The sequence below is a fragment of the Macaca mulatta genome, chromosome 16 (assembly GCF_049350105.2).
Source record: "Macaca mulatta isolate MMU2019108-1 chromosome 16, T2T-MMU8v2.0, whole genome shotgun sequence".
Classification (NCBI taxonomy): Eukaryota; Metazoa; Chordata; class Mammalia; order Primates; family Cercopithecidae; genus Macaca; species Macaca mulatta.
Genome location: NC_133421.1, coordinates 49,591,266 through 49,618,708, shown reverse-complemented (window position 1 = coordinate 49,618,708; position 27,443 = coordinate 49,591,266). Strand labels below are relative to the sequence as shown.

The window sequence follows — 27,443 nt, the reverse complement described above, 5'->3', positions numbered from 1 at the left end:
ACCAGCCTGGGCAACATAGCAAGACTCCCATCTCTAAAATGAAAAAATAAAAAATAAGATCAGTCTGATTTTTTTTTTTTTTGAGACAGGGTCTGTTGCCCACTCTCAAGGTTGGAGTGCAGTGGCAGGAACGCAGCTCACTGCAAACTCCATCTCCTGGGCATAAGGAATCTTCCTGTGTCAGCCTCTTGAGTACCTGGTATCACAGGTGCACCATCACATACAGCTAATTATTTTACTTCTTATAGAGATGCGGTCTCGCCATGTTGCCCAGACTGGTCTTGAACTTCTGTACTCAAGCAATCCTCCTGCCTCGGCCTCCCAAAGTGCTGAGATTACAGGTGTGAGCCACCACGCCTATCCCATTAATGTGATCTTTAAAAAAACATATTTTTGTTCTTTATGAAAGAACAACTACACTTCCATGAATTTTTCTTAGGGCCCTTATTTTTTAATTTTTTTGAGATGGAGTCTTGCTCTGTCACCCAGGCTGGAGTGTGCTGGTGCAATCTCAGCTCCCCACAATCTCTGCCTCCTGGGTTCAAGTGATTCTCCTGTCTCAGCCTCCCGAGTAGCTGGGATTACAGGTGCCTGCCACCACGCCTGGGATTACAGGCTCATTTTTGTATTTTTAGTAGAGATGGGGTTTCACCATGTTGGCCAGGCTGATCTCAAACTCCTGACCTCAAGTGATACACCCACCTTGGCCTCCCAAAGTGCTGGGATTACAGGTGTGAGCCACTGCATCCAGCTGGCCCTTATTTTAATAAGTTTAGTGGAAATTGTATCTAGGTTTCTGTAGGAAACAATAGCAAGTAACTATAGTTACTTTTTAGCCACATTGTTTTCTTGATTTGTTTGGCCTGTAGTCTGAGAGAACAATATTACTTCCTGCTTAATAAACTGTACAGAATTCAGATTATGATTACTAAATTTTCTTTTTAGCATTTTCAGCTGTCCCAGTAAATCACACACAAGTGATGCAGATTATAGAACACTTGACTCTACTCTCTGCCAGTGAACTTATACCATATGCAGAAGTGTTAACATCCAATATGAGCCAGCTGTTGAATTCAGGGGTTCCACGGAGAATTCTGCAAACAGTCAATAAACTATGGATGGTTCTTAATACTGTGATGCCTAGAAGGTAAATTCAGTGTATTGTTATATGTAATAGATAATTGTAGAGCAGTTATAATATACAGTAACCTAAATTTAATTGTTTGAAAAATTTTTCACACGACCCTCATAGCAGTATTTGTTGACCGTATGACAATATATCTCCTTTCTTAAGACTACTAAATGGTTGTTATATCTTTAAGTAAAAGCAAACTTTATTGAAATAGAAACCTTACAGTATTTCTAACTTTAGGAAGTTCTTGAAAATTGGGTTATCATGTATAGTTATTTGTGGCTAATTATGATTTAGATCACTGCTGTATCTTGGATCTTTGCAGTTGTTCCAAGTTTTGCTGCACGTTAAAATCACCTGGAGAGTTTTTACCACTACTGATCCCCAAGTTGGAACCCACGCCAATTAAATCAGACTGTTTGTGGGTGGGAGTCAGGCATCAGTACTTTTTTTTTTTTTTTTTGAGACAGAGTCTCACGCTGTTGCCCAGGCTGGAGTGCAGTGGCCGGATCTCAGCTCACTGCAAGCTCCGCCTCCTGGGTTTACGCCATTCTCCTGCCTCAGCCTCCCGAGTAGCTGGGACTACAGGCGCCCGCCACCGCGCCCGGCTAATTTTTTGTATTTTTAGTAGAGACGGGGTTTCACTGTGGTCTCGATCTCCTGACCTTATGATCCGCCCACCTCGGCCTCCCAAAGTGCTGGGATTACAGGCTTGAGCCACCGCGCCCGGCCATCAGTACTTTTTAAAAGATTCCCCAGGTGATTTCAGTGTGCAGCAAAGTTTGTCTTTAGTCATTGGGTCTCTGCTGGTTCATAGATTGGATCCTTAACACCTGGACATGTCTAGAAAACAGAATAATGGGCTTGAGTTAACTGAGATTTTGATTCAGTAGGTCTGGGTGAGATCTGGTCCTATTTATACTTTGGAAAGTTAATTTTTACTTATGTGAGTAAATGCACATAACTTAAGAAGTTAAATAGTATATAAGATCTGCCTCACACCTTTCTATTTTAGACTTTGGCTCCCCAGAGACAACTATTTTCAGCTCTTTTATCTTTTTATTCTGGTATTTATATCCTCCCCATATATCTTTTATAATGACTGTGATTTCCTGATTTTCCAATTTAGAAATTATCTGTTGATTTTCTACTCTACAAGGTGAAGGTTAGTTAGCTCTCTTATTTGCTTCCTCTCCTGTGAGTCCCACTTCTTCTAATACACATTTCCCCTTTTCCTGTTTCTCCCAACACGGGTATATTAAATTTTTTTGTTAAAGCAGTATTTCAGATGCATATTATTATGACTACAGAAGTGATTTTATAATTGAGCTATGTGATAATCTTTTGATTACAATTTCGTTCTTATGCAAGTGCCCTCCCCCTTACTCAACACATACCTTGGGTTAGTTAATACTTACCTTTTTTCCATTTGCTCAGGTTTTTAAATTGGTATCAATAACCAATAACTAATTCATCCCCAAGCTTCATTATTGAGGGGAAATTTATTTCACACTTAATCATAACACATCAGATAATGTATCATTAGCATTTTTTTGGCTGGGTTCATTGGCTCACGCCTGTCATCTTAGCACTTTGGGAGGCCGAGGCAGACGGATCACTTGAGCTCAGGAGTTCAAGACCAGCCTGGGCAACATGGTGAAACCCCGTCTCTACAAAAAATACAAAAATTAGCAGACAGTAGTGGTGCATGCCTGTATTCCCAGCTACTTGGGGGGCTGAGGCAGGACAATCGCTTGAGCCCAGGAGATCGAGGCTTCAGTGAGCTGAGATCGCGTCAGTGAGACACTATATATTTTTTTTCTTGGAGACATTCCTTTCAGAGCTTTTTGTCTTCATGTTGCCATCTGGGACATATACAGTTGCCATCCTAGAGTTGCTATTGTCACTCTTCTTTGTTGGATTTCATATTTTTCTCTTTCTTGGTTTATATCCTCATTTTAGTGAATGGAACACACACTCATCTTGCTTCCTGAGAAAGGGAGTGTGGTAAACTTAACTTTTTTGAGATGCTGAATTATTCTCATATGTGATTGATATTTAGCCTAAGTGTAGAATTCTAGTTCATTTTTTAAAAATTTATTTTTTCTTATTTTTTAGAGACAGGGTCTTGCTTTGTCACCCAGGCTGGACTGCAGTGGCACAATCACAGTTCACTGCAACCTCAAACTTATGGGCTTAAACGATCCTTCTGCCTCAGCCTCCCAAATAACTGGACTACAGGTGCACACCCCCGTGCCTGCCTATTTTATTTAGTTTTTGTAGAGATGGGGTCTCGCTATGTTGCCCAGGCTAGTCTTGAACTCCTGGACTCAAGCGATCCTCCTGCCTCAACCTCCCAAAGTACTGGGATTACAGGTGTGAACCACTGTGTCTGGCCCTGTTCTTAATTCTAAGAGCTGTTTTTTATCTGCATATTCTTAAATGCCTCTTGTTCTTGTTTCATGTATAAAATATTTTATTCTTTTAGGATATTAGCAATTCAAAATTTTTTTTACTCCTTATTCCTACATTTTCTGTTTTTTTTTGAGTTCCTTTTTTTCTGTTTGTATATTTTAATCTTTTTCAAAGTAAAAGCTTTCTTTAAGTGTCTGATGATCCTTGTTTATACAGTCATTTAAGAGGGGGAAGTCCTCTGGTGGATTCCTGGGCTTCACTGTAAGATCAAGCACCTTCTGTATTGGCATAACCCTTAGTAATCATGATGTGCAGTCATTTTAGTAATCACTTTTATAATCTATTAATGTCTAATCTCAAAGTGGCATCTCACTTGGAGACTTTATGATGATAAATCCAGAATGATGACTTATATTTATGGAGCTAGATACAGAATGTTTTGGCAAGTTTATTTCATTTGCAGGTATTATATCATTTCTATTTTACAGATGAGTAAACAGTTTAGAGAGCCTCAGTGACTTACACAGAGTCGTATAGCAAGTATGGTATAACTAAGGTTTTAACTCAGGTTTTAATTTTATATGCCATGATTATTCCATTACAACTGTGAACGTTTTTGAGACTACTTTGTGTTTACTATTTTATCCCTTTTTTTTTTAAGAGATGTTATAATAGGTTAGATGTCTGTAGCTTAAATTTTTCAAAGTTCATTCGTACCTATTTTCTAATTATTTACTGAATATAACTTTCTAAGATAGAAAGGACTGGATGGCTACAGATTTTAATTATATAAAAACTGTTTTGAACATGTGATTATTTTCTTATCAGGCTATGGGTGATGACGGTTAATGCACTTCAACCTTCAATGAAGTTTGTACGACAACAAAAGTATACTCAGAATGACCTGATGATAGATCCTCTCATTGTCCTAAGGTGTGATCAGAGGGTTCACAGGTACATGTCATTTGAGTTTCATTTTTATTATAGAGCTGTACTTTGGAGAGTCAAAAGAAATTGATGAAATTCAGTTTAAACTTATATTTTAATTGTGCTTGCAGATAAGTAGGCAGTGTGACCTGTACAGTTTTTTGTCTTACTTTTTAGTTGTGTTTATTTGTGAAATGTATATACATTTTAATATTTAATATGTGATTAATAAAACCTAGCTTTAGAGAAACGTCATTCTTGGTTTTGGTGCCATCAATAGTGGTTTTTATCTCTCTCACAATTTAGACCAGTAAAGAATAACACTGTTTCTGCTCTCACGTTAAAAAGGTTTTTAAAAAACTGGTTACTTGTGAACCATTACCTGCATTAAAACTGTGACCTTTTTGGCATGCCAAATAGTGATGTTAGCTTCATCAATTCCACATTTGGCTCTAAATCCTTACCAATTGCTAAACTTAAGCATTGCTTTGAAGTGGCTTCTTCTCAAAAGGTAGAATTTAGTTAACTCCTATCATTAATCTTTGAATCACAGTTGTTATGATAAGTACTATCAAAAGTATATAAGTTAAGGGGCTTGCCTTTAAAGTGATTATCATCTGCATGGGACGTAAGACAGATACGTGATAAGTTACATAATATGGTCATGTGGATGAATGGCGTAGTAAATGAATGTTCTTAAAAGTTCAGGAAAGATGCAGAGGAGATGGGGCATGGGTAAAGTTTTATAGAATGGAGTTAGGGCTGGTTCGAGTGCAGTGGTATTTACAACTGATTTATTATAACCAGGTACAGATTTCTTTGTTCCCTCTCCACTCCCACTGCTTTATTTAAACTTAAAAAAAGAAGAGTGGACATAGGGTTTAGGTGAATATTTGTTCATCTAATAGTATAAAGATGGGGGTTAGGAAGTCAAGGAAGGTACTTTGAGAAAAAGAATAGTATAAGCAGAAGTTTAGAAGCAAGAATGAGAAAGGCGTGAAGAGGGTTATTTTTGAGAAGAGCACATTTTATAGTTGGAAAGTTAAATTGGGGTCAGGCTATTGAGGGCATTGAATATTAGGCTAATGTGGTTTGGGTTATAGCTTAGGAAAAGATGCTTTGTGCTAGATGGATTAGAGGGAAGAGAAACTAGTAAGGAAGACTAAATAGGATACACTTGATATTTAAACTTGTCTGTCATCAACCAAGGGATGACATTCTCCAAGTGACAAAATCTGCAAAATTAGCTAAATATGGTTTAGTAAGGTTAAGGTCTCATTGGAAATAGGAATCAGAAGAACAAACTGTATGTGTAAATGATGTTAAGTATCTAATAAAAGGAAAACTACAATAAATAACACTTCTAGAAAACAGCTGTTTCTCAAAAAAATGATTTATCATTGTTAAAAATCCACTGAAGTAGGTGAGCTTGCACATGAATCACTTCAGGTGATTCAGTTTTTAAGGAAGTTATTAAATTCTGCTATCAAATTGTATCTAATGTTTTTGTAGCTTGGATTTTTCACTTAACAACTTGTGAGCCTTTTTTCATGTTAATATTCTTTTTTCAAATTTATTTTTATTTTTTGAGTTGGGGGTCTTTCTATGTTGTCCAGGCTGGTCTTGAGCTCCTGGGCTTAAGCAATCTTCTTGCCTCAGCCTCCTGAGTAGCTGGGATTACAGTTGTGTGCCACCGTGCCTAGTTTAGATTCTTTTTTTTTTTTTTTTGAGATGGAGTCTCGCTCTGTCGCCCAGGCTGGAGTGCAGTGGCCGGATCTCAGCTCACTGCAAGCTCCGTCTCCCGAGTTTAGGCCATTCTCCTGCCTCAGCCTCCCGAGTAGCTGGGACTACAGTTGCCCACCACCTCGCCTGGCTAGTTTTTTGTATTTTTTTAGTAGAAACGGGGTTTCACCGGGTTAGCCAGGATGGTCTCGATCTCCTGACCTCGTGATCCGCCCATCTCGGCCTCCCAAAGTGCTGGGATTACAGGCTTGAGCCACCGCATCCGGCCTAGATTCTTATATTAATTGGCTATGTGGTATTCCATTTTATAGATTCGCTATGCTTAACCCAATCCCCTAGGATATTTTATTTCTAATTTTTGCTATTATCAATAGTGCTGTGGTGATTATGTGCATTTCCCCATGCTGAGTATTCCAGTAGAACATGGAGAAATGGAATTATTGGGGCAAAAGTATTGTGCTCATTTTCAAGACTTTTATTTCATATTTTCATTCTACTATGTGGAAAGGCTGAACTGGGCTGGGTGCGGTGGCTCACGCCTATAATCCCAGCACTTTGGGAGGCCGAGACGGGCGGATCACGAGGTCAGGAGATCGAGACCATCCTGGCTAACATGGTGAAACCCCGTCTCTACTAAAAAATACAAAAAAACTAGCCAGGCGAGGTGGCGGGCGCCTGTAGTCCCAGCTACTTGGGAGGCTGAGGCAGGAGAATGGCGTGAACCCGGGAGGCAGAGCTTGCAGTGAGCCGAGATCCGGCCACTGCACTCCAGCCTGGGCGACAGAGCGAGACTCTGTCTCAAAAAAAAAAAAAGAAAAAGAAAGGCTGAACTGGTTTACATTCCATATCAGTGTTTGATATTATATACTTTCCTGTACTATTTTATATAATGTTTGCCAATTTGATAGGTGAAAATAGATTCCCATTTTAATTTATATTCTTGTTGGATTGGACATTTAACAGTATTTATTGGCCATTTTATTTTTTCTTTATATTTTAGCCTATATTCCTTGTTGACTTAAAGAGCTGTTTATCTATAAAGGATATCAACTCTTTGCACATATATTACAGTTTTTCTTCATGCATTATTGTTTTGCCCACACCCGGTCGTCTTTTCTTTAGAGTTTACATTATACATATTTGACTTTAGCTGATAAGATGAAACAAATAATACTGTTTATATAATTTTGAAATATAGAGAATAAGAAATATATATTAAACTTCTGAGAACGAGTATTTCAGTGGGAAAAGTTACTATGTGCTACTCAGGTTTTTCTCAGCATTTAAATTAAACTGATCATGTTCTGGCTAATTTATAAATTTATATCCTTTCTGATATATTTTTCTTTTTTGCTTTCCTTGTTTAGATGCCCACCACTGATGGATATTACCCTACACATGTTGAATGGATATCTTCTTGCATCTAAAGCCTACCTTAGTGCTCATCTGAAGGAAACAGAGCAAGATAGGCCTTCCCAGAATAATACAATTGGCTTAGTTGGACAAACTGATGCTCCGGAAGTTACCAGAGAAGAATTGAAAAATGCATTATTGGCTGCTCAGGTAAATTTTGCTAAAGTAATATTTAATCAAAAAGAGCAAGGGGTTCTCTACTAGTGTAATCAGTTGAATAGATGGCACGTTATGCCCTCCGTGTACATTGGTGACATATTGTGCATTTCTTTTATTATAGAATCTATTACAATGATGTTACCTTTGCTTCTGAATATCAGATATATTTCTGAAATAAGGAATAATCTTCATGATATGAATGAAATAACCATTTAAATAAGATTTATATTTTAGTAAAATTTTAGTGTTTACCTATTCTGAGTTTAGAGTTATATGTTTATTCATTCAGCAAATTTTTTTTTTTTTTTTTTGAGACAGAGTTTTGCCCTGTCACCCAGGCTGAAGTACAGTGGTGTGATCTTGGCTCAGTGCAACATCTGCCTCAGTTCTCCTGCCTCAGCCTCCTGAGTAGCTGGGACTACAGGCACATGCCACCATGCCTGGCTAATTTTTGTATTTTTAGAGACAGGGTTTTGCTGTGTTGGCCAGGCTGGTCTCGAACTCCTGACTTCAGGTGATCCACCCGCCTCAGCTTCCTAAAGTGTGGGATTACAGGCATAAGCCATGGCACCCGGCCTCATTCAACAAATATTTATTGGAATACCTACTATGTGTCAAGCATTGTTCCAGGAGCTGGGGATATAGTGGTGAAGAAGACAAAATCCTTGATTATTTGTTTCTTAAGATCAAATGTCAAATTATGGAGGCAGACAACAGAAAAAGAAGTGCATGTATAATAAAACGTCAGGCAGTGATAAACACCATGACAATATAAGCAGTTCAACTTTATATTTAGAAAAGTTTTTTGGCTGGGCATGGTTGCTTACACTTGGAATCCCAGCACTTTGGGTGGCTGAGGTGGGCAGATCACCTGAGGTCAGGAGTTTGAGACCAGCCTGGCCAACATGGTAAAACCCCATCTCTACTAAAAATACAAAAAGTAGCCGGGCGTGGTGGGACACACCTGTAGTCCCAGCTACTTGGGAGGCTGAGGCAGGAGAATGGCTTGAACCCGGGAGGTGGAGGTTGCAGTGAGCTGAGATCGCGCCTCTGCACTCCAGCCTGGGTGACAGAGCGAGACTCTGTCTCAACAACAACAACAAAAATAAATGAAATAAATAAATAAAATAAATCTGTTCCTAGGAATTTCAGATAAGGAATTAAAGATCATAAAAGCTAACATCTGTATAATGCTTACCATATGATAGGTGCTAGCCTAAATTCTTTAAATATATTAGCTCATTTAATTTTTATAACCTACCTATGAGGTACAGAGTATTATCTCCATTTTTACAGAGTACGAAAATGTGACCCAGAGAAGTTAAGTGACTTGCTCATGGTTACACATTTAGTAAATGGCAGAACCAGTATTTGCTCCTAGGCACTCTGGCTCCTGACTCAACAACAACAACAAAAAATAAAACAATAACAATAACCAAAAACCAAAAACCCCTTTCCTCAACCACCATGATTATAAAGTAGTCTAACCTCACTTTATAGTAATTAAGTTCTTAATCACTTAGCTCAAGTAATTGTTTTCTGTATCTTAGGCAGTAGCTGTCTATCAGAGGTGGATGTCATGTATTCATTTTTATTTTTTACTTCTTTCTGCTAGATGAGAGTGATTTTAGCTCTCCTTTATATATAGGGGCCTCAAGTATATTGCCATTACCCCTCAAACTGCTGCTCTATACAATGATGCTCAAGCCTGTAGACTGAGCAATGATTTGTGCAGGTGGAATGGATGGTAAGGTAGACTCTTTCCTTGTGAAACCAGAGCCTTAAACAGGTTGAAAAAAAGGGAAATCAGGATAGCATCCTGGGAAAAGTGGAAGATTAAGAGGAAGGAAGGGACATTCTGGTAGAAGCCATTTTTGCCTAGGGCCTGTTTTGGATGTAACTGAATTCATAATACTCTTCTAGTAGATATTCTTAAACTGGAGTCCATGGATCTGTCTTAGAGATATGTGACATCATTATGTAATGATGTTTGTTTATGTATGTTCATTTTTATGGGGAGAGGGTGCATTGTTTTCTTTAGATTCCTAAGGGGTTCATAATCCTAAAAGGTGAGAACCACTGCTCTACAGATTGCTCACTTCTGCTCTTAGAAGTACCTCTTTGTGTATGTGTGTTTAAGAAATTAGTTATTTATCATTTATGTTCATGTGAAAATAAAATCCTGATTTGTTTTTTAAACCAGCTTCTCAGAAACTTCTTACTTTTACTATGTTTTCTTTGCTTATAGGATAGCGCAGCTGTCCAGATTCTCTTAGAGATTTGCCTACCTACTGAAGAGGAGAAAGCAAATGGTGTCAATCCAGATAGCTTGTTAAGAAATGTTCAAAGTGTTATTACCACCAACACTCCAAATAAGGGAATGGAGGAAGGAGAAGACAATTTGCTCTGTAACCTTCGAGAAGTTCAGTGTCTTATCTGTTGTCTCTTGCACCAAATGTACATTGCAGATCCCAACATTGCTAAGCTTGTTCACTTTCAGGTCTGTTTCCAAAGAATGATGCTTTGTGTTTGAACTTTATTTTTCTTGGGGGCTTTGAATACTATATTAACAGGACTCATTTAGAAACTAGAGAAAACACAAATGAACCATGGGCCTTTGCAATATGGATAAAAATCCAGATTTTTAGTTTTTTTTTTTAACCTAATGAAATGTTTGGTAGTTTAATTTGTATTCTAGTGCATCAGAAAAGTGAAATGCCAGGTTACATATAGTTCACTATAGCCTTCTGAGCAACTTTTACAGAAAGGAAATGAAATCTTTCATTTGTATTTTTATCTGTACTTTTATAGTTATTTTATTTCTGACTTTTTTTCCCTTTCTTGTTGAGATAGGGTTATCCATGTGAACTTTTGCCTCTGACGGTCGCAGGTATTCCATCTATGCACATCTGTCTAGATTTCATACCTGAGCTTATTGCACAGCCAGAACTTGAAAAACAGGTAATGAGCATTTTGGAGCTTTAGGACAATTGATCTCTCTCTCCAGTCTTACTAGTTATACAAAACATTTTATAATGTTTAATACCTAAAGATATTCTTGAGAAACATGTAATATCTGGATTTTGTATTGCAGATATTTGCTATCCAGTTGCTTTCTCACTTGTGTATTCAATATGCATTACCAAAGTCACTTAGTGTGGCTCGTTTAGCTGTCAATGTCATGGGAACTTTGTTAACAGGTAGGTAGTCAGCATCAACAAACATCTGACATAAATTATTATAGAGCCTATATTTTCTGCATTTAGTGATTCAATATATTTTTTGTGTCACACTGAGATAGTATGATACAATATGTGTTAATACTAGTTTAATTTATGCCATCTTTTGAATTCTTCTTTTGAAAACTTCTGTTTACAAATGTGATTTATAGTGTAGTGGGAATGAATAGGTAGGCAAATTGTATTTTTCATTGTGTGAATGAGTATATATAGATTTGTAAATATAAGCTTTCTGTATTTTATAAATGGAAAACAAATATACTTTTGGAATGTAATTATATCAGTAGATACCAAATGTTTGCTTATTACAAATTCTCAGAGTTTCAGAAAAATATCATCATATGTATAAATGAAAGATAAATATATTAGATGTCTTCATAAGTTCTAAAACATATTCTGACATTTTAACTACCTTCTGGTTTGTAGAATAAAATGGTCTGAAAATAAGCTACTTTAAAATACATGAACTATAAATCAACCCTTAATATTATGGCTTAGTTAATTTAGTATTCTTTCTCATTATATTATTTACATAATACCCTATTGTTTTTCTTTTCATTGTATTTATGTCCTGTTATAATTATTTGTAGTGATTAAGAGTTTACACTGCCTGAATTCAATGTCAGCTCCACCACTAACTGGCTTGTGATCTTTAACAAGTTTCTTAACCTCTCTAATGCTTTTTTAAGAGTTTTCTCATATATAAAATGAGTGTCATAATAGTACTTTGGTCATTCATAAGATTGTAGGAATTCAATGAAATAATGCATATAATGTACTTATCACAAATCTTGGGCATAATAATTTGTATCTTGGATAAAGACTAAGACTACTAGATTGTGAGCTTTCTGAAGACAGGGGTTGGCTGTGTTTAGAGAACTTCATGTCTCCAGTACAGACCATAGTACCCCTTAGTATGTTGTATAAGCCATGTTGAATTTATATTTGTAAACTAAAATATTGTTTCATTTATTTCCAACAGTTTTAACACAGGCTAAGCGGTATGCTTTTTTTATGCCAACTCTGCCAAGTTTAGTCTCTTTTTGTCGAGCATTTCCTCCTTTGTATGAGGATATTATGTCTTTGCTGATCCAAATAGGGCAAGTTTGTGCCTCTGATGTTGCCACTCAGACAAGAGACATTGATCCAATTATTACACGTAAGTGGTAACTTATTTTCAAGGGTTATCTTAATATCTCAAACAAAAAGACCAAATACCTTTCCAAATTTCTTGGCCTTAATGTTTTTTTCTCTTATGTTGTAGGTCTTCAACAAATAAAGGAGAAACCAAGTGGATGGTCTCAACTCTGTAAAGATTCATCTTACAAAAATGGATCCAGGGACACTGGAAGCATGGATCCTGATGTACAGCTCTGTCACTGTATTGAAAGAACAGTAATTGAAATAATAAATATGAGTGTTAGTGGAATTTAAAACAAAATTTAAAACAAACAAAAAAAATGAAGCTGTTTGCTGCATATACCCAACGTGAATCTGCGTATTATAACAACTCTAAACTGAGTGGGAACAGTAAAGTAATGTTGTGGAATCACTAAAACAATTCAATTCAACACGAATATAATTTAGAACTCTATGAGAATTATGCTTGCTTGTTTCTGATTGGCACGTCTTTGAATCTACTTTGCTGGTATGTTTATATTATAGCAGCTGAGCTTTTTTTTTTCCACTGGGAACACATGTAAGAAACTCATTACTGGAAAGGGAATTTGGCCTTGTATTTAGCTTTTGAAGTGAAGACTGCCATGCCTTTAATTTCTTATAAAAATGAGTCTGTGGGTAGTCTTGGTGTTTATTTTAACTGTGAGCTTGTAACAAAATGTGACAAAGATGCAAAGATGGGAGAGGAAAAAAGGGTAAAGGGAAAGGAGAATTAAGGAAATATTAGGAGTTAAAAACCCAAGTAGAAATCTCAAAGATATGCAATACAAGTAATAGTAATGCAAGTTGGAATTCTAGTTCTCAAGAAAGAGTATTGAGAAGGTTTTTAAAAAGGCAAGTAGCTTTTGTAAATTATTTCTGTGGAATTACAGATGAGGATTTAAAGATTTCACATATTTGCTTCAATTTTTATTAATATATGAAGCCATATGTTTAAAGAGATACTTGAATAATTTGGAATTTTAAGATACTGGTGTAAAAGTGTTTACAGAAACATCTTTGTTCAAAGAAGAACCTGAGAGGAGATCTCATTTAGTTTTATGTTTTAAATTTATTTTTATAATGCTTTATTAACTTACCTAATGCTCAGAGGGGGGAAATATATATCAAATTCAATGAAGGTAGAGCAATAAAACCGATTGGATTAAAGAGCTCTTGGTTTGTCATCAGGATTATAATTCATATCTTACTCTGAGAAGATCTTTGAGTAAGAAAATGTAGTGTTTGAATCTCAGGAAAAGTTAAAATGTAGAAAATACTGTCTTGCTGAAGGATTTTGCATTCCTCTGTCAGTAACTTCCATTGATTAGGCAGACATATTTAGGTAAACCCTAATCATTAAAAAAAAAAAAGCAAGTATCAATGTAGAAAGTACTTCCCTTTTCTCTCTCTGAGATATACCTCAATCACACACTTCCCCACCCCCACTTGAAACAGACCTCTTCACTTGTGTTTTTTTTTTTTTTCCTCTGAGGTGTGGAGTTTTACCCTGTTGCCCAGGCTGGAGTGCAGTGGGGTGATCTTGGCTCACTGCAGCCTCTGCCACCTGGGTTCAAGGGATTCTCGCACCTCAACCTCCTGAGTAGCTGGGACTGCAGGCATGCGCCACCTGTATTTTTGTATTTTTAGTAGAGACGGGGGTTTGCCATGTTGCCCAGGCTGGTCTTGAACTCCTGGCCTCAGGTGATCTGCCAGCTTGGCCTCCCAAAGTGCTGGGATTACAGGTGTGAGCCACTGCACCCAGCCAGACCTCTTCACTTGTAAAAGAAATTAGGCTAATAAGAAGGTGTAGTTTTTGAGAAATGAAATTTAACTTCAGCCTTTTCACTAGTAAATAGTCACATCTCATTTTCTTCCTTTGTAAAATGGGGTTACTACTGGCCCTACCTCACATTCTATGAGAATGAGTTTGTAGCTGTTTCAAATCATGAAGTGCATAATATCACATATGATAGACTATTTATAACTTTTTATTAGATGCTTAATGTTCAATTAAGTAATTTTGATGTGAAAAATAAAAGCATATGCTTAAAAATAGCATAAGAATTTTCATATTTTTAAACAAGGCAGTTTTGTAGTCCCTTAAGATTAAATACAACTGCTCCTTTTTTTTTTTTTTTTTAAACTGAGGCCTTGTGATATTTTGTGTGAATAGATATGCCCTAGGAGTTCAGAAAAAGTTAAAGTGTGTTTTCTAACTAAATGCAGTGCACATTCCTGGATCAATTTTCAAAGACTGGTCATAACCTGCTGTGTTAAAATAATCACATATGCTGTTAATCATCAGATTTGTTGATGATGTAAATAAAATGTGTAAATATATTAGTAAATGTTAAAATTCATGTATTTTAAGTTAAGGTTATAAAGTTTGTCACAAGTGTTTTTTTATTCAAGTGAAAACAGATGTGTGCAGCTATTTTGAATATTGGTTTATAAACATTCATATTCTTTATCAAACGAACCTGTAGTTTTTGTGTTTCATTCCACTAGAGTTAACCTGAAGGGAACTGTTCAAGGGACTGTATTCTAGGTCTGTTTGGCTCCAGTGCCTACGTGTATCCCTTTCCGTTATGCCACATACATTAAACGGCAATGCAAGGTGAGAGCCAATTGAAACCCTTATAATTTAGGAGAGGAAAATGAGAGTAGTTATACCAGAGCAGTTACTCAAAAGAGTTGATATTTTCTTTTTTTTTTTTTTGAGGCGGAGTCTCGCTGGCCCAGGCTGGGGTGCAGTGGCGCGATCTCCGTCTCAGCTCACTGCAAGCTCCGCCTCCCGGGTTCACGCCATTCTCCTGCCTCAGCCTCCCGAGTACCTGGGAGTACAGGCACCCGCCACCACCCCCAGCTAACTTTTTGTATTTTTGGTAGAGACGGGGTTTCACCGTGTTAGCCAGGATGGTCTTGGTCTCCAGACCTCGTGATCCGCCCGTCTCGGCCTCCCAAAGTGCTGGGATTACAGGCGTGAGTCACTGCGCCCGGCCAAGAGTTGATGTTTTAAAAATTATAAAAGAGAAATAACAATTTGAAGGTATTTTTAACGATTTATTTTTAAACATTATCCTTCCTTTCACTGTCTTAACAGTAAATTACTCCATCTTTGCTCATCCATATATATTTTCACATTACTGAATCCCTAACACCCAGTTTGGGGTTTGCTTTGCCTTTTTTCACTTAACCTTATATGGGATTTTTTTCTTGCAAGTTTAATTTTTATAATTTTATTGGCTTCATAATGTACTGAATTCATCTATCATAACCACCTCCATATTACTAGACGGGGAAGTTCATAATTTTTTTCAGTATTACCAATAGGTATTATTGTCAATTGAAGTATCACATTTTCTTTCGTTTAGATTACGTCTTTAGGATAAATATCTGGAGCTCAGATTACTAGGTCAAAGGGTAGAGTTTATTTTTACGACTACAAGTTTTGTCATTTTTGGTAAGATATATCACAATTGACAGTGAGGCAAACAAATCAATTAGCCCCCTCCTGCTGTTTCTTCCCAGCAAACTCCTTCCGCAAACTAGTTACTTGAATTTGAGAAACAGTATCAGGTTTTGCCTTTTGGGGACATTATTATTTGAGCCAAGTTTAGGTTATACAGATTTTAAAAAAAAATATGATTTGGCAAGATCGTGATGAACCTCCTTTTCTTTGAGTAAATTCAAGTACTATTGGCAAATAATAAACTGGTCTTGGAGGGATGGAAGGCGGAAAAACCTTAATGGAGGTAGAAGTGATCTGATGCTGGAGACCCTGAGAGCTTGTCTCTGGCTTATTTTAGTATCCGGGAAAGCCTTGAATATTATGATAGATTGTAGCCCGATGTCACAGAGCCTTCTTACTTAAGTTTGGCTCAGCAGCCTGGCAATTCCCGCCTCAGTCTTCGCTATCCTGGCTACTGCAAAGCTGGGTAATTTAAACTGAGTGGCACTGATGAGTGTTAAAAGAACTTAGCAAAGCTTAAATATGTTTCCTTTCTGCTGGTCTACGGACCTGGAGAATGAGACTTCCAGTTTCTAAGGAATTTGCTGCATAGGCTCTATCGCCAGTTTCAAAAGTCAAACCGAGAAGACGCTCTCCTTCAAACAAACACGAAGGATTTGCTGGAGTAGCCCTAGCCTTCCTTTGCCGCCGCGTACCTGGAGCCTGTGTTTTTTGGTTTTTTTTTTCGGAGACTTCCATTGGATGCTGAAGTTCTCGCCGCCTCACCTCGCGCCGGGATTGGTTGATTCCTGGCCTTGGCGGGTGATTGGTCGAGCTCGCTGGGCTATTGGGCGCTGGGAGTCGAGGGGGCGGGAGGCGGGAATTCGTCTCGGGCTGTGTGGTTGAGGGGTCTGGTGAGTGCTGGGGTCGAGGAAAGGTACGGCGGCCGCAATCTTGCACTCCAGGCCGGGGAAGTAGCAGCCCCGCCAGGAAGAGGGAGTAGGAAGGGCGCGTGCCCTTTCTTCTCTTCCAGGGCTCGGCTTTATTTGCTCTCAGAAATCAGTTTCCTTTTCTTCAGTGAATCGGAGCTCAGAGCGTTGCTTCGGTTTCCCTCCAGACAGGCAAGTCGGAGGGAAGTCAACGGGAAGGGCTTGAGTACTTCTGCACCGCCTGCGGGCCCATCGGTGGTGACTGGATCATCAGGGCCTCGGGGATCTCTACTGGCTGGGGGAGGAGGGAGATACAGGGCAGAAAACCTGAGGAGGGAGCCAGCCTATCCTTACCTCCTTTGAGCGCAGGCCTGTTCTTAGCCCGGGGCGTTGCGTTGCTTCTTGGCGGGAGGCAGAGGAGTGTGTTTATCCTTTATGCAGTATTTGGGGGAGGCTACCCCATTTTGACACTATTGTTGCCACAGCCGGGGTACAGGGCGGGCTGATTTCTAGATTTTATCTGAGTAACTAGGCCAGCGTTGAGTTGTTGAGTCATATTAAGAGGTTAGATTCCACCACACCTCCTTCTCAGAGCTTTACAGATAGGATCGCAAAATGTTAGAGCTGGAAGATACCCTAGAATAATGAATGGTTCTTCACTTCTTTTGGAACACACAAGCGGTGGTGAATGTTATTATTGGCTTCATCATCTATTGAATTGCTATTTTAACTATCTCTTCGTCCCCAGATTGAATTTACAATTTTTTCCCACGACTGCAGATAATTCCTTATTTAATAACAATGCATGTAATTTCCCCCGCTATTTTGATTTCCTTGAGATATATTTAGGGGAAGAGAAATCTATGGGCTTTTTCTTCAGAAAAATGCAATCATGTACAGAAACTTATGCCTGCAATTTCAAGAGGTCACTGTCTCTGAATTACATCCGTGGATCCTAGGTTAAGAGAAGTGGTTTAGAAGAGGTGAGGATTAAAGTGATCACCTCCTCTGTGTCAGATCCTGGGTTAGGTATATTCTGCCCTGGCTAATTTTCATAAAAACCCTGTCAGGTAAGTAGTATTACTTCAATTCCATATATGGAGAAAAAAGCTCTGAGAAATGATTCACACAGTGGAATTCAAACTTAGGACTGCCTTACTCCAAAGCCCATCCTCTTTCTATAATACTCTACTGACCTTTAAATAAAATTTTTGAGTGCCTACTATGTGCCAAGGCATTCTCTTTCTTACAACAGCCTTTAAGTTAAATTAGGGGTTATCACAGGTAAGGATCTTAGAGAAGTAAAAAGATATGTCAAAGATGACATACGTGAGTCCCTGTCAAAACCTGGTATAGAACCTATGCTTCCTGACTTCTGGTCCACAGCTTTTTTCTTCTAACTGGAGGACTGCAGAAAGGGGTAACACAAAGGGGAAGAACAGGAGAAAGAGTGGTGCTGTGGAGCTGTAGAGCGAGACCTCAGGAACTTATTTGTTTCTGTAGGTTGATTGCATCTGATCTAACTGTTACAAGAGCTCATGTTTAATCTGGTATGTACTGTATCATATTTGCACATTATTTCACTTAATCATTACCACAATCCTATGGGGTACATGCAGTCACTGTGGCTTAGAGAAGGTAACTAACTTTCCCAAAGTCACACAACTAATACCTGGCAGAGCGAGGGATACAAATCCAGATTTGTTAGACTCTAAGACATGCTCTTGACCACTGTGATTTATATAAGACTAGGAAATTCTTTTGTTTCCATTTGTTTTGTTTCTACTTTTATTAATTCCAGTTTTTATTTCCAGATTTCTCTCTCAGTTTTGGTTCTCTGGTTTTCTTTGAAAGGCGTGTCTCAACATTTGCCATTTTCATTTCTATTGCAGTTAGGAATCTGAAATAAACAGGAAAGCACTATGTCTTCGATGTGGTCTGAATATACAATCGGTGGGGTGAAGATTTACTTTCCTTATAAAGCTTACCCATCACAGCTTGCTATGATGAATTCTGTAAGTATTTTTCAGCAGTTAAGTTTTTATTAAGATATAGATACTTAGGACCCATAAAGTACATTGAGTATGTGACTGCATTCATATTCTCAGTAAATGAAGAATATTTTTCTTTTTTTTTTTTTTTTTTTTTTGAGACGGAGTTTCGCTGTTTTTGCCCAGGCTGGAGTGCAATGGTGCGATCTCCGCTCACCGCAACCTCCGCTTCCCGGGTTCAAGCAATTCTCCTGCCTCAGCCTCCTGAGTAGCTGGGATTACAGGCATGTGCCACCATGCCTGGCTAATTTTGTATTTTTAGTAGAGACGGGGTTTCTCCATGTTGGTCAGGCTGGTCTTGAACTCCCGACCTCAGGTGATCTACCCGCCTCGGCCTCCCAAAGTGCTGGGATTACAGGCGTGAGCCACCACGCCCCGCCAATGGACAATATTTTCTGGGTTCCATTGGAAGAACATGTAACCTCTAGGAAACCACTGATTGCTGCTAAACTGTATATATCCATGATTAAGGCAAAGAAGAACATGCTGAAAAATGTTCTCAGCTCATTTGGAATTTCTATACTTTTAGTGAAAAACTGCTTTCTACAGAGTATTTACTATCTTTTACACAGAATACTATTTTTCTCACCATTGTTTTGTTTGGATCATGTAGAAAATTAATATACAAATTTGAGTAAACCAGCTTTCCAGTTGTGTTAAATCTATTTTGCCATATGTACTTCATATCTGGTAGCAAGATTATTAGTATCCTGAATTTGTTCTTTTCCTTTCCTAGCCATGTTTTTATACTTTTATTACATATATATGTATCCATAAATAATATAGAATATTATTTTACATATTTTAAACTTTGTGCATTGATGTGATACTGTACCTTATCTTTCTGCAGAACTTGAGTTTTTTAACTTAGCATTAATTTTAATATATAGCCCTGTTGATTCTTAATCAATTTTAATTGCTGTATAAATTCCATTGGATGAATATACCAGAATTTATCTGTCCATTTTCTTATTGGTGGACATTTAGGTTGTTTACATTCTTTTGCAATTATAAGCAATGCTGCTGTGAACTTTCTTTTTTCTTTTTTTTTTTTTTTGAGACAGGGTCTCACTCTCGCCCAGATTGGAGTGCAGTAGTGCCATCTTAGCTCACTGCAACCCCTGCCTCCCAGGCTCAAGCTATTCTCCTGCCTCAGCCTCCCGAGTAGCTGGGATTACAGGGATGCGCCACCACGCCCAGCTAATTTTTTTTTTTTTTTTTTTTTTTTTTGAGACGGAGTCTTGCTCTGTCGCCAAAGCTGGAGTGCAGTGGCGCGATCCTGGCTCACTGCAAGCTCCGCCTCCCGGGTTCACGCCATTCTCCTGCCCCAGCCTCCCGAGTAGCTGGGACTACAGGCGCCCGCCACCTCGCCCGGCTCATTTTTTGTATTTTTAGTAGAGACAGAGTTTCACCATGGTCTCGATCTCCTGACCTTGTGATTCGCCTGCCTCGGCCTCCCAAAGTGCTGGGATTACAGGCGTTAGCCACCGCGCCCGGCCTAATTTTTGTATTTTTAGTAGAGACAGGTTTTCACCATATTGGCCAGGCTGGTCTCGAACTCCTGACCTCAAATGATCCACCTGCCTTGGCCTCCCAAAGTGCTGGGATTACAAGCATGAGTCACCGTGCCTGGCTGCTGCTGTGAACTTTCTTACGCATTTCCTTGTGTTCATGTGGGAAAGGTTTTGGGTGTACACATAGAACTGAACTTGCTGGAGTTGGGCATCTTCACTTTATGAGAAATTGTTTATTTCTCTACCAAGTAGTTGCAACAATTTGTACTCTCACTAGCAGTATCCTTCATTGAGTTTTCATCAAAGATATTGATAGGTAGTAATGTATTCTGGTTTTACAGAAATCATTGGTGCTTGCATAATTCTGGCACAGATTGCTCTTTTCATTTCTTCTCTTGTGCTTGATATTTTGGTAAGTCCAAGATAATCTTAGGGAAAAGTGTAAAGGAATACAGTTTGGATTTAACTGAATACGAGTTCCTTCTGCTATCGTTGTGTTCCCTGGAGTGCAATCTCACTTCTTCTTGCTGTTCTTTTTTTTTTTTTTTTTTTTGAGACGGAGTCTCAGGCTGTTGCCCAGGCTGGAGTGCAGTGGCGCGATCTCGGCTCACTGCAAGCTCCGCCTCCTGGGTTCACGCCATTCTCCTGCCTCAGCCTCCTGAGTAGCTTGGACTACAGGCGCCCGCCACCGCGCCCGGCTAATTTTTTGTATTTTTAATAGAGACGGGGTTTCACTGTGGTCTCGATCTCCTGACCTTGTGATCCGCCCGCCTCGGCCTCCCAAAGTGCTGGGATTACAGGCTTGAGCCACCGCGCCCGGCCGTTTCTTGCTGTTCTTTATACTTCAGATGGAGAGAGACCTTTATAAAGTTAAAATGTTTATTAATCTTTTTCATTGGTTCCTGTGTTCATAGATTCTCAGAGGATTAAACAGTAAGCAACATTGTTTGTTGGAGAGTCCCACAGGAAGTGGAAAAAGCTTAGCCTTACTTTGTTCTGCTTTAGCATGGCAACAATCTCTTAGTGGTAAGTAGTTGCTTGATATCTTCAAGTTGCTCACTGGGACCTGAAAAAATATAATACAGTATTGTTTATCCAGACTGGTTCAGCCATGCTGTCGCTAACTTAAATACTCATTTAATGATGTTTCTTTAAAATAAGTTATATATCTTCCAAAAGAGTTTCAATATGTTTAATTAATGCTAAAATAGTATTGAACATAATTTCTTTTGATGAGTTGAAAAGTACATAAAGACTTTTGGCAGCCTGAGCAACATAGTGAGACCCCATCTCTACAAAAAATGACAATCAATTTTTGGTAGACTGAGGTGGTAGGATCGCTTGAGCCCAGGAGGTCGAGGTTGCAGAGAGCTGTGATTGTGCACTTCAGCCTGGGTGACAGAATAAGACCCTGTCTCAAAAAACAAACAAAGTTTTGGATGCTTAGAGTTATCATTATGAAAATAATTAGATGATAATTTGTATGTAAAAGATGCAAGAGATGGGCTGTCATGATGCTATAACACATACTAATTGCTTTTTTTTAGGGGGGAAATCCTTTAATATATTTGCTTATCTGTTCCTTTCTCATAACATTAGCACATGGGATATATAAAAAATAATGCATTCTAGTTGATTTTTCTACTTGTTTAAATGCCAGATAAACAGAACTTTAGTATAATATTGTTTGTATGAATCTATATTACTTCCCACTACTTTTCCTTTTTTTTTTTTTTTTTTTTGAGTGGAGTCACCCAGGATGGAGCATAGTGATGTGATCATAGCTCACTGTAAACTCAAACTCCTGGGCTCAAATGATTCTCCTACTTCAGCCTCTTAAGTAGTTGGGATTACAAGCATGAGCCACCAGGCCAAGCTATTTTTACTTTGTTTGCTAACAAATGCCTATTAATATTTACTTTTATGAAAGACTATATAAACTACATAGTGAATCAGAAATATAATATTGGATACATTTTAGTTACATTAGATGGCTTTAACCTAAAGTATTAGGAGAATTTGAGGTTAAACATGGTATGTGTATATATGTATGTATGTGTATATAGGTGTATATATATACATTTTTAAATGAAATGTTTGTTACTAATAAAAATATATTAAGGCCGGGCACAGTGGCTCACCCCTGTAATCCCAGCACTTTGGGAGGCCAAGGCGGGTGGATCACCTGAGGTTTGGCGTTTGAGACCAGCCTGACCAACGTGGAGAAACCCCGTCTCTACTAAAAATACAAAATTAGCTGTGCGAGGTGGTGTGTGCCTGTAATCCCAGCTACTCGAGAGGCTGAGGCAGGAGAATTGCTTGAACCCAGGAGGTGGAGGTCGCAGTGAGCCAAGATTGCGCCGTTGCACTTCAGCCTGGGCAACAGGAGCGAAACTGTTTAAAAAAAAAAAAAGTAAATATTTCATAAGCTTTTTGTTGTTCATTTTGATTCTTACTGATGCTAATTTTGGAAAAAATGAGTTTATCAGTACTAACATCAGGTCTTAATGGCAGATGTCTGGAAAATAGAATTAGAAATATTTATGTGGTACAAATGGGAAAACAATGTCAATACTAATTATTTTAAAAAATAAATTATTTAGCTTTTTTGGGGGTATATGAATTGTACATTTGGATACAAGGTAGGCACACAATGTAAACTTACTACAATTTGGTATTATATTTAGGCACTAAAGTTACCTATTTTATTGATTTGAATATTGACCTTAAAATGTATTTTGATGCAAGTATCAGAATTAATACATCAAAAAACATGTTTCTGGCTGGACGCAGTGGCTCACGCCTGTAATCCCAGCACTTTGGGAGGCCGAGGTGGGCGGATCACAAGGTCAGGAGATTGAGACCATTCGGGCTAACAGGTGAAACCCCGTCTCTACTAAAAATACAAAAATTAGCCGGGCATGGCGGTGTGTTCCTGTAGTCCCAGCTGCTGGGGAGGCTGAGGCAGGAGAATGGCGTGAACCCGGGAGGTGGAGCTTGCAGTGAGCCCAGATTGCACCACTGCATTCCAGCCTGGGTGACAGAGCGAGACTCCATCTCAAAAAAAAAAAAAAAAAAATTTTGTATTTGAAATAGAAGTATAATGTGGGGAATGATTTAATCCTTATGTGTTAGATTATTATTTCATATATTGAACTTTCAAATTCTTCATTTAGGGAAAATTAAGAATATACTTTAGGTCCTTGTTTCAATCCATTCTTGAATTTTAGATGAATCTTGAGTAGTTGTACTTTTATTACATTATTAATCTTAGATTATTAGATTTGTACAGATTACATAAATTGGTGATAATTTCCCTATAAATGTTTTTGTTTTTCTTTTTGAAGCAGAGTCTCGCTCTGTTGCCTATGCCGGAGTGCAGTGGCGCAATCTCAGCTCATTGCTACCTCTGCCTCCTGGGTTCAAGCGATTCTCCTGCCTCAGCCTCCTGAGTAGCTGGTATTACAGGCGTGCACCACGGTGCCTGGCTAATTTTTGTATTTTTAGTAGAGACAGGGTTTTACCATACTGACCAGACTTGTCTTGAACTCCTGACCTCAACCTCCCAAAGTGTCTTGAACTCCTGCCTCAGCCTCCCAAAGTGCTAGCATAACAGGCATGAGCCAGTGTGTCCAACCAAACGTTTTTGGCATATTTGTCTCTTGTCCTAATTTGATGCTGCAGATAAAGTGACCAGCTTGTCCAGGTTTGCCACATACCTTCCTGGTGTCAGCCCTAAAAATCTTGTATCTTAGAAAATCTCCCAATCCTGGGTGAACTGGGCTGGTTACTTACCCTAGCTGCAGATAATGATTAATGTTTATTTAATTAGATATATTATAAATAGAGGTTCTTTCATTTTTAGAGAAGCCAGCAGATGAGGGCATAAGTGGGAAAACTGAAGTACCATTGTCATGTTGTTGTACATGCCATTCAAAGGATTTTACAAACAATGACATGAATCAAGGAACTTCACATCATTTCAACTATCCAAGCACACCACCTTCTGAAAGAAAAAGCACTTCATTAACTTGTCAAGGTAATTTATATTTTGTCTGGGTCAGTTGATATCTGTAATAAGATTCTTAATTATTACTGTTATAAGCCCTAATTTATATAAGTTTGGTTAGCGTAACTGATTATATATCTCTAGTTTCTCTGGAATTATTTTAAAATAACACAGAGTGGTCAAAAATCCTTAGATGTTTTTAAATTCTTGGTTTGACTTTTAATTTATTGAGACATTTTGTTGGCCTAAATAATTTTTTAATGAAGGCAATGCAAAATAAATGATTTTCCAAAATTGATGTTATTTGTAGCCAGTATTTTTTTTTTTTTTTTTTTTTTTTTTGAGACGGAGTCTCGCTCTGTCGCCCAGGCTGGAGTGCAGTGGCACAATCTCAGCTCACTGCAAGCTCCGCTCCGCCTCCCGGGTTCATGCCATTCTCGTGCCTCAGCTTCCCAAGTAGCTGGGACTACAGGCGCACGCCACCACGCCCGGCTAATTTTTTTTGTAATTTTAGTAGAGATGGGGTTTCACCATGTTAGCCAGGATGGTCTCGAACTCCTGACCTCGTGACCCACCCGCCTCGGCCTCCCAAAGTGCTGGGATTACAGACGTGAGCCACTGCGCCCGGCCGTAGCCAGTATTGTTAATTGTATGTTAGAATTCTATAAAACAATGTTTGTATCCTAAGACAAAATCTAATTAGCCTCATTGATCCATTCTTGACAAGTTTGCCTGGCATTCTGAGACCAGTATCCTACATGAGAATCAGGTATGTTTATGTGTGACCTTTAAATAATTTTTACTAATTTTAGAGAAATATATTAAGAGTAACATAAAATTATTAATAATACATTTAAAAAATATTTCTCCTGCTTTTGACTATATAGAAAGGATAGACTATTATTTACCTAAGAAACCTAGGGAACATCCTGGAAACTTTGCCCTTTCTTATTTCTTCATGCACATCTCTGTATCCATTGGTACCTCCATAGTCCAAACTACCATTTCTTGTTTACACATCCAATAACCCTTTTTTTCTGCTTTTACTCATGCTATTTCTTTACTAGTCACTGGCAGGGAGACACAGGTTGCCATGATTGACTTAAGTCAAAACAAACAGTATCCATTTCCTAAAATCAAGGATGGAGTCACCTTCCTCTAAAGCACATAACCATACAAAGGATGGTAGATAATTAAACTTCCGGTGGGAAGGAGGAAAGAGGAGTGGAATACTTGTTAAATAGGTGACCAATAGTGTTGTCTGCATTGTTTTGATTTTGGCCTTTTGGATTTCTTTCCTTTCCTTCAAAGATTTATGCTTTCTCTTTCCTCAGAGCCTTTGCTTCTATTACTGTCTTTTCTGAGCAAAGTTCCAACTTCAACTTATCCTTTTCTTCCTCAGTTTACATGTGACTTTCTTGGGGTATCCATCACTGATTTTTCTGTCAGAGTAGATTTGATTTCCCTATTATAGTCTGTCTTCTCATTGTGTACCTTTCCTTTATAGCACTTGTTACAGTTTGTATTATATGTGTCTATCTAAATCTTTTATTAATCTCTGCTTCCTTGGCAGACTGTATACTTCATGAGGTTTGGAATATTGTCAATTTGCTTACCATTGTATCCCTAGAACTCTAGCAGGGTGCCTGGCATATGGTAGGTGCTAGATAAATATTTGTTGTTAGGAATGACTGGGATTAATTTTCAGCTAATTATAGGAATTCTCGTGTATAATATTTATATACAACATTTTAAAAACAACTTTATTGAGGTTTACTTGACATAACAAATTGCATATATTTAAATGGTACACTTTTTTTTTTTTTTGAGACAGAATCTTGCTGTGTTGCCCAGGCTGGAGCGCAGTGGTGTGACCTCGGCTCACTGCAACCTTCACTTCCTGGGTTCGAGCAATTCTCCTGTCTCAGCCTCTCAAGTAATTGGGATTACAGGCGCCTGCCACCACACCCAGCTAATTTTTTGTATTTTTAGTAGGGACAGGGTTTTATCATGTTGGCCAGGCTGGTCTCGAACTCCTGACCTCAAGTGACCCACCTGCCTCGGCCTCCCAAAGTGCTGGGATTATAGGTGTGAGCCACCAGGCCCAGCCTAAATGGTACACTTTGATACATTTTGACATATGTACCTCCATGAAACTTTCACCAGAATCAAGATAGTGAACATACGCACCAACCCTGTATTCACTTTCTCCAAAGTTTTTTAAACATGCTCACTTTCCCCAAAAGTTTTCTCAGGACCTTTGTTATCCCTCCTTCCCACCCCTCTGTGACTAACCTCCCTATCCAACCACCTGTCTGCTTTTTGTTACTATAGATTAGTTTGCATTTTCTATAGTTTATATAAATGGATTCACACAGGATGTATACTTATTTTGTCTGGCTTCTTTCACTTATGACAATTATTTTGAGATTCCTCCATGTTGTTGCATATATTAATATATTAATTGTTTTTTTTGTTTCTGATTAAGAGTGCATGGATATACCACAAATTGGTTATCTAATTAGCTGTTTACATACATTTGGGTGATTGCTAGTTCTGGGCTATTACAAAGACAGATACTATGAACATTTGTGTCTACATCTTTGTATGGATGTATGTTTTCATTTCTCTTGGCTGAATACTAGGAGCAGAATGACCAGATTGCTTCGTAGGTGTGTATGTTTAACCTTTTTTTTTTTTTTTTTTTTTGAGATGGGGTCACTCTTGCCCAGGCTGGAGAGCAGTGGCGCGTGATCTCAGCTCACTGCAACTTCTGCCTCTCGGGTTCAAGTGATTCTCCTGCCTCAGCCTCCCGAGTAGCTGGGATTAGAGGAATGTGCCACCACACCTGTCTAATTTTTGTATTTTTAGTAGAGATAGGGTTTCACCATGTTGGTCAGGCTGATCTCAAACTCCTGACCTCAAGTGATCCACCCATCTGGGCCTCACAAAGTGTTGGGATTACAGGCATGAGCCACCATGCCTGGCCAACTTTTTAAGAAATTTCTAAACTGTTTCATGAAGTGGTCATACCATTTTACATTCCCATCAGCAGTTATGAGAGTTCCAATTTCTTCACATCCTTGTGTACACTTGGTATGGTCAGTCCTTTTAATATTAGCCATTCTTTTTTTTTTTTTTTTTGGAGATAGAGTTTCACTGTTGCCCAGGCTGGGTACAGTACTGTGATCTTGGCTCATATGGCTCATTGCAACCCCAGCCTCCGAGGGTCAAGTGATCCTCACACTTCACACTCCCAAGTAGCTGGGACTACGGGCATGCATCACCACACCTGGCTAA

The 27,443-nt window shown here is 38.5% G+C and overlaps 2 protein-coding genes across 5 annotated transcripts in view; both read left to right on the top strand.

The window, feature by feature from the left end:
* INTS2 (integrator complex subunit 2) overlaps positions 1–14,668 on the top strand; it is a 63,591-nt gene extending 48,923 nt beyond the window's left edge. For all 4 annotated transcript variants that reach the window (XM_001110216.4, XM_077970842.1, XM_015120023.3 and 1 more), the window contains exons 18-25: positions 946–1,147; positions 4,376–4,501; positions 7,585–7,780; positions 10,038–10,289; positions 10,643–10,750; positions 10,884–10,989; positions 12,011–12,187; positions 12,293–14,668. In XM_001110216.4, coding sequence (XP_001110216.1) covers positions 946–1,147; positions 4,376–4,501; positions 7,585–7,780; positions 10,038–10,289; positions 10,643–10,750; positions 10,884–10,989; positions 12,011–12,187; positions 12,293–12,462 — 1,337 coding nt within the window. In that variant the 3' untranslated portion in view covers positions 12,463–14,668. The remainder of the gene's footprint in view (positions 1–945; positions 1,148–4,375; positions 4,502–7,584; positions 7,781–10,037; positions 10,290–10,642; positions 10,751–10,883; positions 10,990–12,010; positions 12,188–12,292) is intronic.
* A 1,870-nt stretch (positions 14,669–16,538) lies between these two features.
* The window catches only part of BRIP1 (BRCA1 interacting helicase 1), a 176,837-nt gene continuing 165,932 nt past the window's right edge, over positions 16,539–27,443 (top strand). The window contains exons 1-4 of the mRNA XM_002808125.4: positions 16,539–16,761; positions 18,462–18,584; positions 21,049–21,160; positions 24,000–24,173. Coding sequence (XP_002808171.4) covers positions 18,492–18,584; positions 21,049–21,160; positions 24,000–24,173 — 379 coding nt within the window. The 5' untranslated portion in view covers positions 16,539–16,761; positions 18,462–18,491. The remainder of the gene's footprint in view (positions 16,762–18,461; positions 18,585–21,048; positions 21,161–23,999; positions 24,174–27,443) is intronic.